Below are 15296 nucleotides of genomic sequence, written 5' to 3'. Positions count from 1 at the left end.
AGAGTCCTCAGCAATCCTGTGGGGAGTTCTGAGGCTGGGCTGGCCCTTCAGAGAGACCAGAGTCCAGGCATTGGGTCCAGGCCTTTATCCCCCACCTTGCCCATCATGGAATATTGGCTACCCCCTGAAGGGGGGTGAAGCTTTGGGCAAGGCAGTTCCCTTCACATTCTGCTGAGGACAACTCCTCAGCAAGGATTCGGCCTCAGCAAGCAGCCCCCCAGCAGAGGAGAAGGACACCTCGGTCCTCAGGGGTAACTTGGGCACATCCCACAGCATCCGCTGCTCCCTCCAGGGTGGGAGGCAGGCTGAGCTTGTTGGAGGAACTACAGAAGGTGGCCAGTGTGGGGCACAGCGAGTGAGAGGAGAAGGACACCGATGAGGTGGGAGAGGGAGGCAGGGGAGAGGGTCTGTAAACAGGGAAGAAGAAGGAGGACATTTCTCTTAAGTAAAACAGTCACGCTTAAAACCATGGTGGAGCACATGTGACCTCCTATATTAACTTCCACATGAGTAGAGTTTTTAGAATGTAGTTTCAGTGTAAATACTTTGTCTCTCAAAAGGAACACGGCCCCCCATGCCCCCCCCCCAACTATCTTGCAAGGGAAAGTGAGGTCAGTTACACCATGTTCCCCTTGTGCTCTGGTTGCCAGTGAGTTCAGATGTTTATGCACTTTTCCATCTCTTTTGTTTGAATGTCTTCTTTTTCCTTTATTAGCTTTTTAGAAAAAGGCAAGATATGAATACATTCAATAAGCCCTTACTTTGTTTTTATTTTATTTTATTAATACAAGTGATAGGTTTCCTCACTTGAAAACTGAAACATCCTAGATAAGGCTATCGTCCGTTCTTTGTTGTTGTTCGGGGCTCATCCAGAGCGACCCTCTGGCCAGTGGGAAGGGTGTGTGTGTGTGTGTGTGTGTGTGTGTTTACAGTGTCTTGCCTATGCTTTTACAAGCATGTGTGCAACAGAAGTTTCTGACTTGTGGGTTTTTTAATTTCGGATTTTCTCCTTTCCAAGAGGAATGCAGACATATCACACTAAGGATACTGTCCTACAACCTGCTGCACTGCGTTGACCCACAACTTGCCCTTTCCTCACTGGAATGTCCCGAAGCCATACCCGCGTTAGTCCATAGAGCACAGCCTCATTTTAGCTGCTGCGCATGATTCCACATATGACAGTGGCAGATCGATTTCACCACTTTCCTCCTGCTGGCCGTTTACGTCGTGTCCAAATCTCATCTCCGCCCTTACAGACAGGGCTTCAGAGAGCATCTTCATATGTCCCCTTGCACACCTGTTGGAGTATTCTCTGTGTTGGCGTCGAGAAGGAGAGCCGGGTACCCGGAAAATATTAATGGGACTAATATTTGCCCCCTCAAATGGCTTTGCCATTTTGTATCTTCACCCACAGTATAAGATACTTAAAAAAAAAAAAAAAAAAAAAAAAGGAACCTAGCTCCACACCATGGAATCTCATTCTCTGAGACATGTGCATCCTTCGTGCTGTCTGCTCTCTGCAACGGCAGCGTGCAGGCCCTCAGGACCGAGGTGTGTAGGCCCAGGAAAGGACATTGGTCTCCCGACAATGCCGAGCTCTCCTGGGACACTTGGTTTGTTTTGGGAATTGGGTTAGGGGCTATTTGCTCCTCCACCTGCTCCCTCCTCGCCACGAGCACCCTCCCCATCGCCCCGGAGACCATCTCCACTCCAAGAACAAACAATACAGTGCCCAAGCAGCCTAAAATAATTGGGGCCACGTGATCTGGAGGCAGTTCCCAGCAGAAAACAGGCAAATATTGTCAAATGCCTTCTGCCAAACACTTTCCAGCATCCTCGGTCACGAGGGTTAGTAAAGCCCAAGCCGCTGGGGACGGGGAGCGCTGCTGGAATCCTGGCCACACAATAACCTCTATTCATGCAGAGGATTTTGGAATGGTAAGCGGCCTGTTCCACCATCCTGGCCTGCTTGCTGCCAGCCCATGTCCCCCTCCACAGCCCTACCCTCTCACACACCTCCCTTGTCGCCTGTGTCACTTCTGGCTCCCTGTGCACCAGTTAGGGCAGAGGCATCTCCCCTTTCAGCAGTTTATGGGGTGCAGGGGGAGGCCCTTCCCCAAAGGAAGAGGGTAGAAGACCAAATCATCTCTTTCTTGGGGGGGCATTTTTTTTCTTTCTTTCAAAAAAATTAAAAGGAGGTCTTGGGTGATTGATGGCCTTTCAATCCTTCAAATTAATATAAAACAAAAGAAATTTCACGTTTCTCTTTAAAATGTTCTTGGAGGCTGCAGCTAGAAAGCTGGACTGGGTACTGTTCCAAAGAAGTTTGTTGAAGTTTCGGACCAGGTCACAGCTCCTAGACCAGAGTCACAGAGTAACCGGTACCTGACGTTCGGTACCCATCTCTGACTTGATCCTTTATTCAACAGTGACAGAACATTATTCGCTTCCATAATATTATTAGGCTACCTTGTTCCAGAAAGGGAGGCTGAACATTTTTAGCACTGAAAACAGCCAGAGATGTCCGATAATGCCTGTAGGTGTGACCGGTGCCCTGCTAGAAACCCTCTACCACAGAGGCAGAAAGGTAACTAAGCAGGACAGTGTGAAGGGCATGTCTCAGACAAGGAGATGCTAGGGTGTGGAGCTATGATCCTTTTTTTTTTTTTTTTTTTTTTTAAGTATCTTGTGCTGTGGTTAAGGTGTAATTCTAAGGTCTAAGGGTAAAGCCGCTTGAGTGGGCAATTTTGTAGTCCCACTAACATTTCGCCGTGAACACCCAGAACTTTTTCACACCAATATGGAGAACACTCCCACAGGTGTGCAAGGGGGGCTTATGAAGATGTTCTTTGCAGCCTTGTTTGTAATGGTGAAGTAGAACTGAGTAGAGATGGGGAAGGGATGGAAAGAGAATGTTGAGGGGGATGGTTTATGATAAAGAATGGTACCCAGATCACCTCGGCTGTGGCCACCGGAGCTCTGGGCTGCCTACCCCTGGCCCAGCCCTGACAGAAAGAAGCATTGGCAACAGTTGAACTTGTGACACTGTGCTATTATATAGTGCCTAGTTTTTGTCAAAAAAAAAAGCGGGGGGGTGGGGGGCGACTTTAACCAAACACTGAGCATAGGGATTCTTGAACCTGGCTAATTCCAGGCCTTTCTGGAATACCAACCCAGTAGCTCGTGGGCCAAACACAGGATATGGATTAGCGGACTCCAGGTTCTGGTCCGATTCCATCATCACAGTGGCAGCACTAAATCCCCGATTCAGCCCATCACTCTGCATCAGCCAAACCTACAGGTTAAGCAGATGCCAGTGGCAAACCAGGCTTGTGCCTGGCTGGAGACGTCACCAGCCAAGCTCTTCTGCTGCTCCCTGTCGAGTTGGCAGGACTGTTACCCCTATTTAAAGAAGAAGAAACCAAGGCAGGCAACTGAACACAACAGAGGGTCACAGTCTCACTCCACCCGAGGGGAGGATTGCCTGATTCCCAAGAAGGCCCTCAAAGGGGAGGGAGAGCCAGCCGAGGCCCTGGGAGAAAATACCAGATCCATCTGAACACGTGTTTCTGGTTGGTTGGTCTACCTAGCAGCAAGTCGTAGGCTTAAGTGCTGTTTTAAGAAAAATGGATCGGTTTTGTTTCTTTGCTTGTTTTGGCTTTTTATAGATTCAGCCTCAGACCTAGGCAGAGCCAATGCTCACCATTTTGTTCGTGTTTCTTGTCCAGTGAAGTCCTTTCCTTGGTTCCCATTTTCTTCTGATCAATTGTCAGCTTCCTAAAGGCAATGGCAGGGATTGCGTGTTGTTGCTCACTGCTGTATTCTACAGTGCCTGGCACACAGTAGGTGCTCAGTAAATGTGTGCTGGCTCACTGACCAAAGGAATGTCAGTCCATAGCACACAGTGAGAGCTTCAGGAGCCTCGTACCTGAGTTCATACTCCAAACCTGGCTTTTCCCAGGAGAATGGCTTTGGGCAGTCACTTTGCCTGGCCCTCCCTTTCTTCCTCCCTGTCATGGAGATGATGTTACCCATCTTGTGTGAGGAGTGATAGCAAATGTGAATATCCCTGGCACAGAAAATATAAAGCAAATATGTTCATATTAATTGGGGGTTTTTCCTTAATCACCCAGGTCTTAAGGTTAAAAAAAAAAAGTGCTTTTCTGATCTGTGCAAAAGTCTGTGCAAAAGTCCGCTTTCCTTCCTTCCCACCTCCTTCTCTCTTCCTTCTGCAGGGTTGACTGACTGTGTTCAGGGCACAGTAGTAGGAACTGTGCTAACATAAATAGGGATGCTGTTTGGTCCCTGCCTTCAAAGGATTCTCAGTCTAAGATGTAAAGTGTTACCGGAATATTCCACAGTAACCTAGAATAATACTGACAGGTGCCCCTTATCCAGCGTCCCCCTCTGCCACCTAGAGGGCTGTGGGTTGTGCGTGGATTCTTGTTGATCCCCTCAGCGGCCTTGGGAGATGGGTATTAGTATCCTTTGCATCATGTTACTGATGAAAGAGACAAGGATCTGAGGGTTCAAGCAACACACCCGAGCCTGTGGTGCCTTGCAAGTGGTGTGGGCAGGATTTAACCTCAGTGTCCCCTGCCTCTGAACCCAGTGCTGCTTCTCAGTGAGGGCAGTTGGAGCCGCAGACAGATATGAAGGGCTGTGGAAACTCCCAGGAAGTGATGAGAGCTTTGGGGGCAGAGGCTGCGCTTCCTGTCAAGACTTTCTCCTCCACAGATGCAACTCCGTGCCTGGCGGGTGCCCATCGCAACACTCGCCATGTTATCGGGTGAATGAATCCATGAATCTGGCAAGGATGAGAAACCAACTAAGAGGCCATGAGCAGATGGGGCTGGGTGGGAATTAAACATAGTGTCAGGGAGAGAAATTTGAGCTGAGCCTAGAGGGGCTCACCTCTTGTGGTGGAATGCCCTAGAACATATGGGGTGGGGAGCATGTGCAAGATCAACAGTCCTTTGGCTGGGGAGAAGTGTATGTGCAGAGCAATGGGTCGAGGGAAGCCTGGAGAAGTAGTCAGGGGTCATATGGTGGGGGCCTTACATGCCAAGGGAGGAAATTAGAACTTCTCCACAGAGGCAGAGGGGAGTAACTGATGGGTTTAGATTACTGTCTGGCCTCTGCTTAGCAAGTTTGTTTTCATGTATTTTTCAGTCTCTGGGTCAACCTGAGTAATAAGTTACTATGTCCTGCAAGGCTTTTAAAAGTCCTGCTGTCTGATCTTCTGGTAAAATAGAAGAGAAAATTTCTGTTGTAGACATGTCCGCAAAGACCCGGGTAGTGGAGACTCTGAACTGAAATCTCACACGTACAGAGAAGAGAACAGGTTTCAAAGGAGAGCAGCAGGAACAATTATGCTGGGTGCTGAAACATTTGGTCTTCATTGTCAAGTGCTGATACGGAGCTTCCTCCCCTGCCCTGGGTTGCTGCGGCCAAAGCCTCATGAGGAGATCTTTTTCAAAATGTATACCGCAGATAATGACTCCTGTTGGCTAGTAGACTGAGTTCATTATCTCCCCATAATAGGATAGGTTCAATTCAAATATGATCAAGTTATTAAATAGAAGATCAGAAAAGTGGAAAAAGTGGGGAATTTTTTGGTGATCATTAAAAATATCCAGGTATAATGGAGTATTGTTCACCATGTCAGACTAATGATGTCCTCTACAAGTGAGGAGAAGGGGAAATTTCATCAGATATGAAGAGAAATAATTAACTGCCTTTCTTTCTGCCATGCCTTGGTCAGCGAAGCAGACATTCCAATTAGCAACTTCAGTACACGCACGGACCCTCTGGATTTTGTAAGGAGGTTTGGGGAAAGGTATCATGACGCTATTTCTGCGGAAACTCATCAAGCATCAAAGTTGCCCTTAATGCCAGTTACATCTATTCATTTGTAGAGCTTATTAAAATGCTTCATAGTCATAAGCCACCTAGATACCTTGAGGCGAAGAAGCTCTGGGAAGAGGAACAAAATGTGGGTAGCATTGTAGTTATTTAGAAGGCTCTGGCCTTTGGCAGGTAACTGCTTAATTAATTCAGCCTGTGTGAACCGTGACTTACACTCATCTGGATTCAGATAGTTTGTTGCTGCTATGGGTTCATTTAATGGGATGTATTTTAACCCTGGTCTTCTATTTTAATGCTGATCCCTTGGCCGTCCGTACTCAGTGAGTGAGCAAGCCACAAGAATATCAAATATAAACTCAGGCACGGGGGGTGGGGGGCTTAAGCAAAATAGCTAATGGTAAGGGGGAGCCAGGAATCCACCTGGGAGACTGTGCTCTCTAACACCACATTATCACCGCCCTCCATTACTCCCTTGCAGTTCTTAACCATGAGGAATGGCGCCTCCAGTCAGCCTCCAGTCCAGTTAGGAACCTGAGAGCTTGCCTTGGTTGGTGCCATCCATCTCACATCTGGCAGCATAAGAACCACACGCACTGAGTGTTATCCCTGCCCCCCACGGCCACTCCTCCAATTTACACCCCATCACTTTTTGCCTGAAGTCTTATAGTAGCCCCTAACTGGTCTCGTTTGTTCATTTATTTGTTCAACAGATACGAGTTAGTCGCCATGTGCCAGGCCTTACTAGTCAGCCTTGTCCTCCTACAGTAGAGGTGCCAGAATGACCTGCCAAAGAGTGAATCTGATCATGCTGCAACCATGCCTAAGAAAACTTAACTGGCCCCCTAGGGGTGCCTGAGTGGCTCAGTCGGTTAAGTGTCCCACTCCTGGTTTCCATTCAGGTCGTGGTCTCATGGTTCATGGGTTCAAGCCCCATGCTGACAGTGAGGAGCCTGCTTGGGATTCTCTCTCTCCCTCTCTCTCTGCCCTTCCCCCACTCTCTGTCTCTGTCTGTCTCTCAAAATACAGAAATAAACTCAAAAAAAAAAAAAAAAAAGAAAAATGGCCCTCTATCATTTTAAAGGGTCATATGCCTTTTGTAAGATGAACTCTGAATGGCTTGAAATGCATGTATATTGAATGTACCTATGGATTTTTCTGGCCAAAGTTAATTTTAGGAAATGATTAGCAAGGATAAGCAAAAAGGGATACTTTCTCCTCCCCACAGCTTGTCCTGCACAAAGTTGCAGCCATCCAAGATGTGTGTGTGTGTGTGTTAGACTGGAAAATGTTCTACCATAGTCTACAGAGTTGAAATCAAAGCTTTGAAAAGAAATTGCTTTTTTTTTTTTAAAGTTTATTTATTCATTTATTGGAGCAGGGAGGGGCGGAGAAAGGAAGACAGAGAATCCCAAGCAGGCTCCACAGTGTCAGCGTGGAGCCCAGTGTGGGGCTCGAACCCACGAACTGTGAGATCATGACCTGAGTGGAAGTCAGGAGTCGGATGCTTAACCGACTGAGCCACCCAGGTGCCCCTGAGAGGAAATTGCTTAATGGGACTCTCAGTAGTCTAAGATGAAACCAAGGAAACTTGGATGTTTTTTGCTTTTATTGTTATATTCATTTACAATCAATCCGTTGTTGGCTAATAGAACATAGTAAGCTTTAAATTCATATTAGTGACTGTTGTTATTGATGACATTATTATTATTTCTACAGCATCCCAGAAACGCTCTGGTCTTCCTGCCTCTGAGTCTTTATTTTTTCAGTTCACTGAGTGCTGCTCCATCGCCTCCTGCAAATGACATTTCTGCAGTAATTCTTGAACTCCGAGGGTTGCCAAACTTCTATTCCAGGCCATATTCTCTTGGGGGCATTGGAAGATTCTCCATACCCCCTCCCCCTTTGTTTTTTTTTTAAAGGCTCCTTTGCAAGCCCTTTCTCCACTCAGACCATTGTCTCCATCATCCAAAGCACATTGTCTCTCACCCTTGCTGTTCTCCTTTGCCTAGAATCCCCTCCATCTACCACAGCAGGACACTGTAGTGGGTTAGAGGAAGACTCTCCCATTTACTGCCTGCGCGACCATGGGCACATGAGTTCCACTCTCTGAGCCATATAAACCTACCACATAAGATAGGCTTTATACCCATGTATCCAGTTTCCTCATTGGACACATGGGTATAAAACCTACCTTATATGGTTATTGTGAGGATGGGAAGAGATACCAGATACCCAGTGCCTGGCACCTGCGAAAAGAGCAGCAACTGATGCTAGCTGTCACAAAATTCAAATCCCACTTCATCCATGAAACCTTAATTACCTCTTCTCATCTACACAGGAATCTCTCTGTTCTCCCACCTTTGACTGCTCTTATAGTAGTTAATTTTTCATATTTTGATGCATTATTCTTCCCAGATAGACTGCAAAGTGAACCAGGACATAGGTCATGCCTTATGTCAACACAAGAGGCTACAGGAGCCAGACAAGGAACAGAAAATAGATTGGTGTCAGAAAAGTAGGGAGGAGTGAGGACTCTGGCCAACTCGAGGGCACACCTACGTCTGGCCAATTATTGTCATGCAGGAATATGGGCCCAGCATTGCCAGATCTAGCCTTTTCACAAGAAGCCAGATTCTTAGGGGAAATGTCCTGAATTTTAAAAGCCAGGCCAACAATATTGAGGCCAAGCAAAGCATGTCTGTGAGACCCTACTTTGTGAAAGCTGCCGTATTTGGATGGTCCATACAAGTTTGTATGTAAACTGGTCATGTGGACCTCTGAACTCACTTTTACAGAGAAACAGTGCTGTGAATGGCAGTTAGGGGTCCAGGCTAAGCTAGAAGGCTGATTCCCATTCATACCAGACCTGAAGCTTAGGACAGTCCCAAGAAATCTCATCTCTATGTGAAAGCATTTTCCCACGGCGAGCCACGTCCAGTGTTTGTTCTAATTTCCGATGTCAGGGACATGTATACTAGAATGTAAGCCCTTTCAGGCCAGGGCCTTTGTTTTGCTCTCTGCTATTTCCTTAGTGTCGAGAGCAGTGCCTGGAACTCAATAAATATTTGTTGAATTTTAAAGATTACCTGTATCTCTATCCATCTGCCCACCATTTAATCTATTCCCTACGTGCAAACAAGGACTATCTTGCGCACCAAGTGCTCCCCAGCACTTGGCAGGTGGTAGGAGATCAATAAGTATTTGTTGAATGAATATATAACTGCAACGATCCATCCACCAGACACTTAATTGAGCACCTGCTGTGTGCCAAGGAATATGTTGGCCTTCAAGGATGCAGGAGTGACTCAGACACCATGCCAACCTCAAGGAATTAGGTCACCCAGAAAGGATTGCATAAACAGTTTCCCGGAACACTTCTAAAAAATGATCAGGAGTTACTCAGTGCTCCCCTTCCCAGAAGAAGGGGGACTAGGTGAGGTGATGAGACCACTCAGCACCAGGCTTCTTCATTTATCTGGGCGTGCCTAGGGTTATATTCATTGGTAAGGTTTGGATGTGAAATGATTCAATTGATTTTCTTTCAACCACATGCTGGAATGAGCACAGTGAGCACTGCCCTTTCAAGTGGCCACCTCAGGAGGCCGTGTCCTCATTCTGCTTCACAGTCACGGCAGGACTGGACCACTTCTTTGGCAAGTGCCCCTGAGAAGTTAGAAGCCATCTGAGGATATTTATTTCACTGCTCTAGAATCTTGCCTTATTTTTGTCTCTGCCCCCACTCCCCACCCCACAACAAATGTTTGAGATGAAAGGGCTATTCCAGTCACTTTATTCCTCAAACTTGGTTCCAAATGACTTTGGGTCGTTTCCAAAAATCCAGTTTGTGATCCAGAAAGAAATATCTTCTGTTCGTGAGTTAATTGAACAGTGTGTGCCCCAGGCTCTGAAAGCAGCAGGCCCAAAGAGACGTCCCCAAGTTGTCATGTGCCCTGGCAGTTCTGCTGGAAGAAGTGTTCTTAAACCTTTCAATGTGTCTATGAAAAAGGGGGCAGGATTCTTTTTGATGCCTACACTCTGGTGTTTAGGTGAAAGAGGGGAAAATAGGATAAACTGTATCTAGTTTATTTTTATATCCCAAGATCTAGGACCCAATCAGGACATATGGGCACCCAAAGATGTTTTAAGGAGAGGATAGTTGTATGATGGTGAGGTCCAACACCTACTAAGTGTTTATCGTGTGCCAGGCACCATGCCTGCACATGTCACACGTTCGACTGTCACAACAGCTTATGAGGCGATCACAGCCAGCACCTCCAAAAGGAAACCCTACCTAAGGGTAAATAACTTGCTCAAGGTCACCAAGCCAGCAAGTGACAACACTGGGGTTTGAATCCCCATGGAAAGTCCCTACCCTAAACCCTTAATCTAGGGTCATTACGAAGGTGATGGGTATAGAATCGTAATTCCAGCACAGCAGAGGCGATCCTGAAGAAACCAGAGGGTTCGGCTCCCGCTGGGATCCTAAAACCTTCCTTCAGTCAGTGGATTACTGGCTGTCCCACTGTCTGGTTTCTCCTTGGGTGTTTGTTTTCCCACGGCTATCCCACCGCACTGCTCTTGTTAGCAAAGACGCTCCAACACTGGGACACCTGTTAGAAATGGCTACATGAGTGAGTGTGTGGTTCGAAGCTCGGCTGACTGGGGCACCTACAGGATCCTGTATATCACTTTGGGAGTTTGGGGGAACCTGATCCACCCAGAATGTGGCCAGACCAATGGCAGCATGGAAGAGAGGGACTGGGAATTTGAGCTGAAAGTGATCCGAGGTCACACAGCCACGGGGGCTAGAAGTCCGATCCTGCCGACCTACCAACTTCACGCGTGACCATGTGGCTTTGTCCTCCTGGGCTTCAGTTTCCCCATCTGTAGGAAGACTTCTCTTCAAGTCCTCCTCTGGAGGAGAGCTAGAAAGACCATGCCCTTCTTGCTTGAGGCTTGCTCATTGGGCATTCATTCCACAGGCTGGAGGAGAACTATGAGATCGCGGAGGGGGTCTGCATCCCTCGCAGCGCCCTCTACATGCATTACCTGGACTTCTGCGAGAAGAATGACACCCAGCCTGTCAACGCGGCCAGTTTTGGAAAGGTGAGTCCAGCCTCCCCAGGCTTATTCCTATCCTTCCCCACTTCCCAGTAATTTATGCACAGTTCTTAATCATTTTGAACATCTTAATTGCTTTTTTTTTTTAATTTTTTTTAACGTTTTTATTTATTTTTGAGACAGAGAGAGACAGAGCATGAATGGGGGAGGGGCAGAGAGAGAGGGAGACACAGAATCGGAAGCAGGCTCCAGGCTCTGAGCCATCAGCCCAGAGCCCGACGCGGGGCTCGAACTCACAGACTGTGAGATCGTGACCTGAGCCGAAGTCGGACGCTCAACCGACTGAGCCACCCAGGCGCCCCTTAATTGCTTTTTTTTAAAGTTGCTTTGGTAACTTAAATACTTTGGTAACTTTGCTATAATACTTTGCTGTAAAAAGTCCAAAGGCTTATTCGCAAGGTAATACCAAGCCCAATACCAAAACAAAGTAATACCGAAGTATGAAAACTTCCACACGATTCAGACAGGTCATAGAGTAAAAAGGGAACACCTAAGTGGACTTTCCTCAGTACTCAATTTGCAGGAAGTGACTTCTTTCCTTCCGAGGGACAAATATTAGACTCCCAAGTGTGTTCCGTGTCTGTCAGTGAGTCTGGGGCAGGCAAACTGCTTGTGTCTGTAATGTGAAAGTCTTGGAGAAGCTGGAAGATGGCCTTATATCATTAGCTTAGAGATCTGAGAATCCTCTACTGGGAGTGGTCTTATTTGCAATATTACCGCAGGCTTGGCTGCTGTCTGTCTCATGACAAAAACATTTTCCACACTTAGGACTATGTCCACAAAAACTCATTGTCACTGATCATTCACATTTAACAGGCCAAGGAGAGATGTTGGAGCACTCTTTCTTTTTTTTAATGTTTATTTTTGAGAGAGAGAGAGAGAGCAGGGGAGGGGCAGAGAGAGGGATACATAGAATCTGAAGGAGGCTCCAGGCTCTGAGCTGTCACACAGAGCCCGATGCGGGGTTTGAACTCACAAACCGTGAGATCATGACCAAGCCAAAGTCGGACGCTTAACCAAGTGAGCCACCCAGGTGCCCCAGAGTACTTTTAAAGACTGATCATTTGTCTATTTGATAGATAAAAATATGGATTTTTACACCTGCAAAATACCCAATTTAATTTGAGACAATACATCTGAACTGTTTCTCCTTAGCTTCTTTTTCCTATGTATAGTTTTTTACTGCATCCACCAACAAAAAGATAGGCAGGCTGATTTGGCACCACTGTTCCTCACCAGTTTTCTGAGTGCGGGCATAACACGGACTGAACCGGCAAAAACAAGTCACCGTTTAAGTTTCGGGAATTCCCTTTTCCCAACAGATAAAATCATCAGCAGGAAAAAGAGAAAAGAGAGTAGTGTCAGGTCTGAGCCCACCCCCCTGGAGGGTTTAAAACTGAGTGGCTGGGAATTGGCTCCACTCAATAAATGGGAAGATGCTCCGTGGTGACTTAGGGAAGGGCATATGTTTTTGTGATGCATTAACCCTGTTTTTCATACGTGATAATAATTTTTTTTTTACGTCAGTGGAGACACCACCTTTGCTGTTTCTTCCGTTTGTGTCTTCAGTCCATCAGTGTTGGCTGAGATGGGCTGCGTGGGCGGCACTGTGTTCTGGGGAAAACGAGAAGGGAATCCAGTATGGGTCCCGCTTGTGGAGAGGCTCACGGTCTAGGGAGGGACTCGGTGAGCTCCTCAGCAGGTGGGAGACGGAAGAGCACACCCGGAATCCAGGGGATCCTGGAGCTTTGTCACACGTCTGGGGTCCTTGGACATTCACTCGCATCCACACTTCCTCATGGCGGCCACAGTGGAGAGTCCAGGATAGGGCCTCAGATGGAGGGACAGGTGGGGTGAACCAAGAGATCAAGAATCTAACTCTTCTGGACTAACCGCTTAACTTCTCTGAGCCTCAGCCCTCTCTGCTGTGAACTGGGAATCAACCCCTCCCTTCCTCATGGGGATGCTGCAGGATTCAAGGGAGATGATTGTCAGTGCATGGGAGATGATTGTCAGTGCATGATGTGTGGTATATGTACGTCCCTGTCCAGGGCAGGCAAGTGGCTTTGCTTGGTAATGCAAAAGCCTTGGAGAAACCAGGAAATGAATCTTCAGGTACTATTCCCTCAGTCATCTGATAGGTCAGGTACAGTGACACCCACACGTGCCATTGCAGTTGTTGTTACGAATTTCCCCATGAGCTGTTTGTGCACAGATTCTGGGGTGGGGGAAAGACCATGAAAACACAAATCCTCGCCATATCTAGAAACTCCATTTTGCCCAAATAAGGACCTTTTCTTTCCTTTTTCTCACTTCTGTAACACTATTGTCAGCTCAGGGTTTCCTTGACTTTGTGATCTAGGTAAAATCGATTTAACTCAGCCCCTCCTCTCCACTCCCTGGGTGTTAGCTTTCTCAGACCCACCTTGACCTGAGACTCTTTCTTCTGTCTACACCGCTTCTCTCTACCTGTGCTGTTCAAGACGGTAGCTGTGAACCACATATGGTTGTTCAACTTAAACAGAATTAAAAATTCAGTTCCTCAGTCACATGAGCCATATTTCAGATGCTCACTGGCCACATGTCACTAGAGGCTGTCATATTGGACAGTGCACATAGAACATTTCCATCATCACAGAAAGTATTCTTGGACGGCCCTGTTCTGAACCACCATGAGCCAAGGATGAAACTCAGATTTGCACAAGACAGCCCGCAGAAAGCATTTGTGACCCCAGTAGACTGAAGTTTGAAGGAGGGATTTACATCCCGGACAGCATCTAATGGAACAGACATCCCCATTCCAGAATGCTCTCCTACCTCCATACCACACTGGAAGCTCCCTGGGCCTCCCCCTGCCAGTTCCCCACAGCCAGTCCCAGCCCCCTCTGCTCTGCCACCCCCCCCCCTTTCCCCTTCTGCCACCTCCCACTGCTCAGCCCCCCTTCCTCCTCGGGACAACCTCCACCAGATCTCCTCTGTTCTCTAATCCTTGGTCCTACTGACATCTATGTCCACAGGTCTTACTTTCAAAATATTGTTTTCAAATAATAACTTTTCTCTCTAAGAATTACAGTGCCAGCTGCTTCCAAAATAGTCATTAAAAAAAGACATCCAAACTCAGTCCAAAAGCAATGACATACTCTAATGGTATTAAAAGCACAAATGCAAAAGTGCTTTGCAGGTACCTTGCCATTGATTTCAAATGCACTGGAAATTCGGGCTGTCCTTCCAGCCACAGAGGACAGAAGGAGCCCGCTGAGGGTTTCTACACTGAGCTTGTTGAACTGAAATCCCGGCCATGCTCGCCCTTCCTAAGGGCTCCCAGCTGCAGCTGCCATCCCCCCGGAGAGAAAGGGACTGGTTGTTCTGTGAAGCCTGGGGTGTAATTGTGGGCAGCCTTCCTTTGAGCAGATCCATCCAAACTTGCTGCTATTCATCTATGAACTTTTAACTCTGCGTAGGCAAGGTTCAATATTTCAGCTTCATTTTTAGAGAAAAATTTGGTGTTAGTCTTCCACCACCCCGCCGCCCCCTCCCCCTGCCATCCCGGCAACCCCCCACTCTCCTCCCCAGCTTGCAAATGGGCTGAGGTGAAACAGCATCAGCGGTGAGGCTCTCCATCCCCCCTCCTGTGTGGCCTGGTGGGGATACTGTCCTTGATAAAGCGAGTGGATGGCAGCAATGATTTTGCTGCAGGGACGAACTGAAAGAGATCCTCTTTCCAGCACTGCGGCCAAGCCCCATAAGCACTGGCTTCCAGTAAGCCCCTATTGACTTTGGGTCCCAGAATTGATTGAGGCATCACAGAGAATGCTGAAGCTTCAAGCTGTACTGGGCTTGTGCCTGCCTTTCTGTTGGCTAGGGTAACGAAAGGTCACCCGGCTTGGAGTCACTTCACTTTCCTGAGCTCCCATTTCCTTACCTCTAGACGGGAATAATCCCTCACAAATGACTCTAGGGATAAAATGAGATGCTGCTTAGGAGAGCATTTTTAACATTGTAAGGCATTCTACCAATGGAAGAAGCCACCGTTATCTAAAACTGGCCTCACTCCATCCTGTTTCCTCTGTTTCCTACCATGTTTTTTCTTTATAGCACTTATAACTGTCTGAACTGTTACATATGTGATATAACTGATATATTACATGTTATATGTATAATTATCTGTATGGCATCATTGCTTGTTATTCTACCTCAATATATTACAGATAATATTCATATGACATATATGTACATATATATGTTAATCATATATGTATGTATGTGTGTGTGTGTGTATATATATATATATATATATATATATATAT

The 15296-nt window shown here is 46.9% G+C and overlaps 1 protein-coding gene across 3 annotated transcripts in view; it reads left to right on the top strand.

Moving 5' to 3' along the window:
* Positions 1 to 15296, top strand: part of RFX4 (regulatory factor X4) — a 165540-nt gene that overhangs the window by 51342 nt on the left and 98902 nt on the right. For all 3 annotated transcript variants that reach the window (XM_058741529.1, XM_058741528.1, XM_058741530.1), the window contains one exon: positions 10851 to 10974. In XM_058741529.1, the coding sequence (XP_058597512.1) occupies positions 10851 to 10974 (124 nt within the window). The remainder of the gene's footprint in view (positions 1 to 10850; positions 10975 to 15296) is intronic.

Source organism: Neofelis nebulosa, chromosome 8 (assembly GCF_028018385.1).
Source record: "Neofelis nebulosa isolate mNeoNeb1 chromosome 8, mNeoNeb1.pri, whole genome shotgun sequence".
Lineage (NCBI taxonomy): Eukaryota > Metazoa > Chordata > Mammalia > Carnivora > Felidae > Neofelis > Neofelis nebulosa.
Note: the sequence above shows the minus strand (reverse complement) of the source record. Positions and strands in the feature narration are given on the sequence as shown.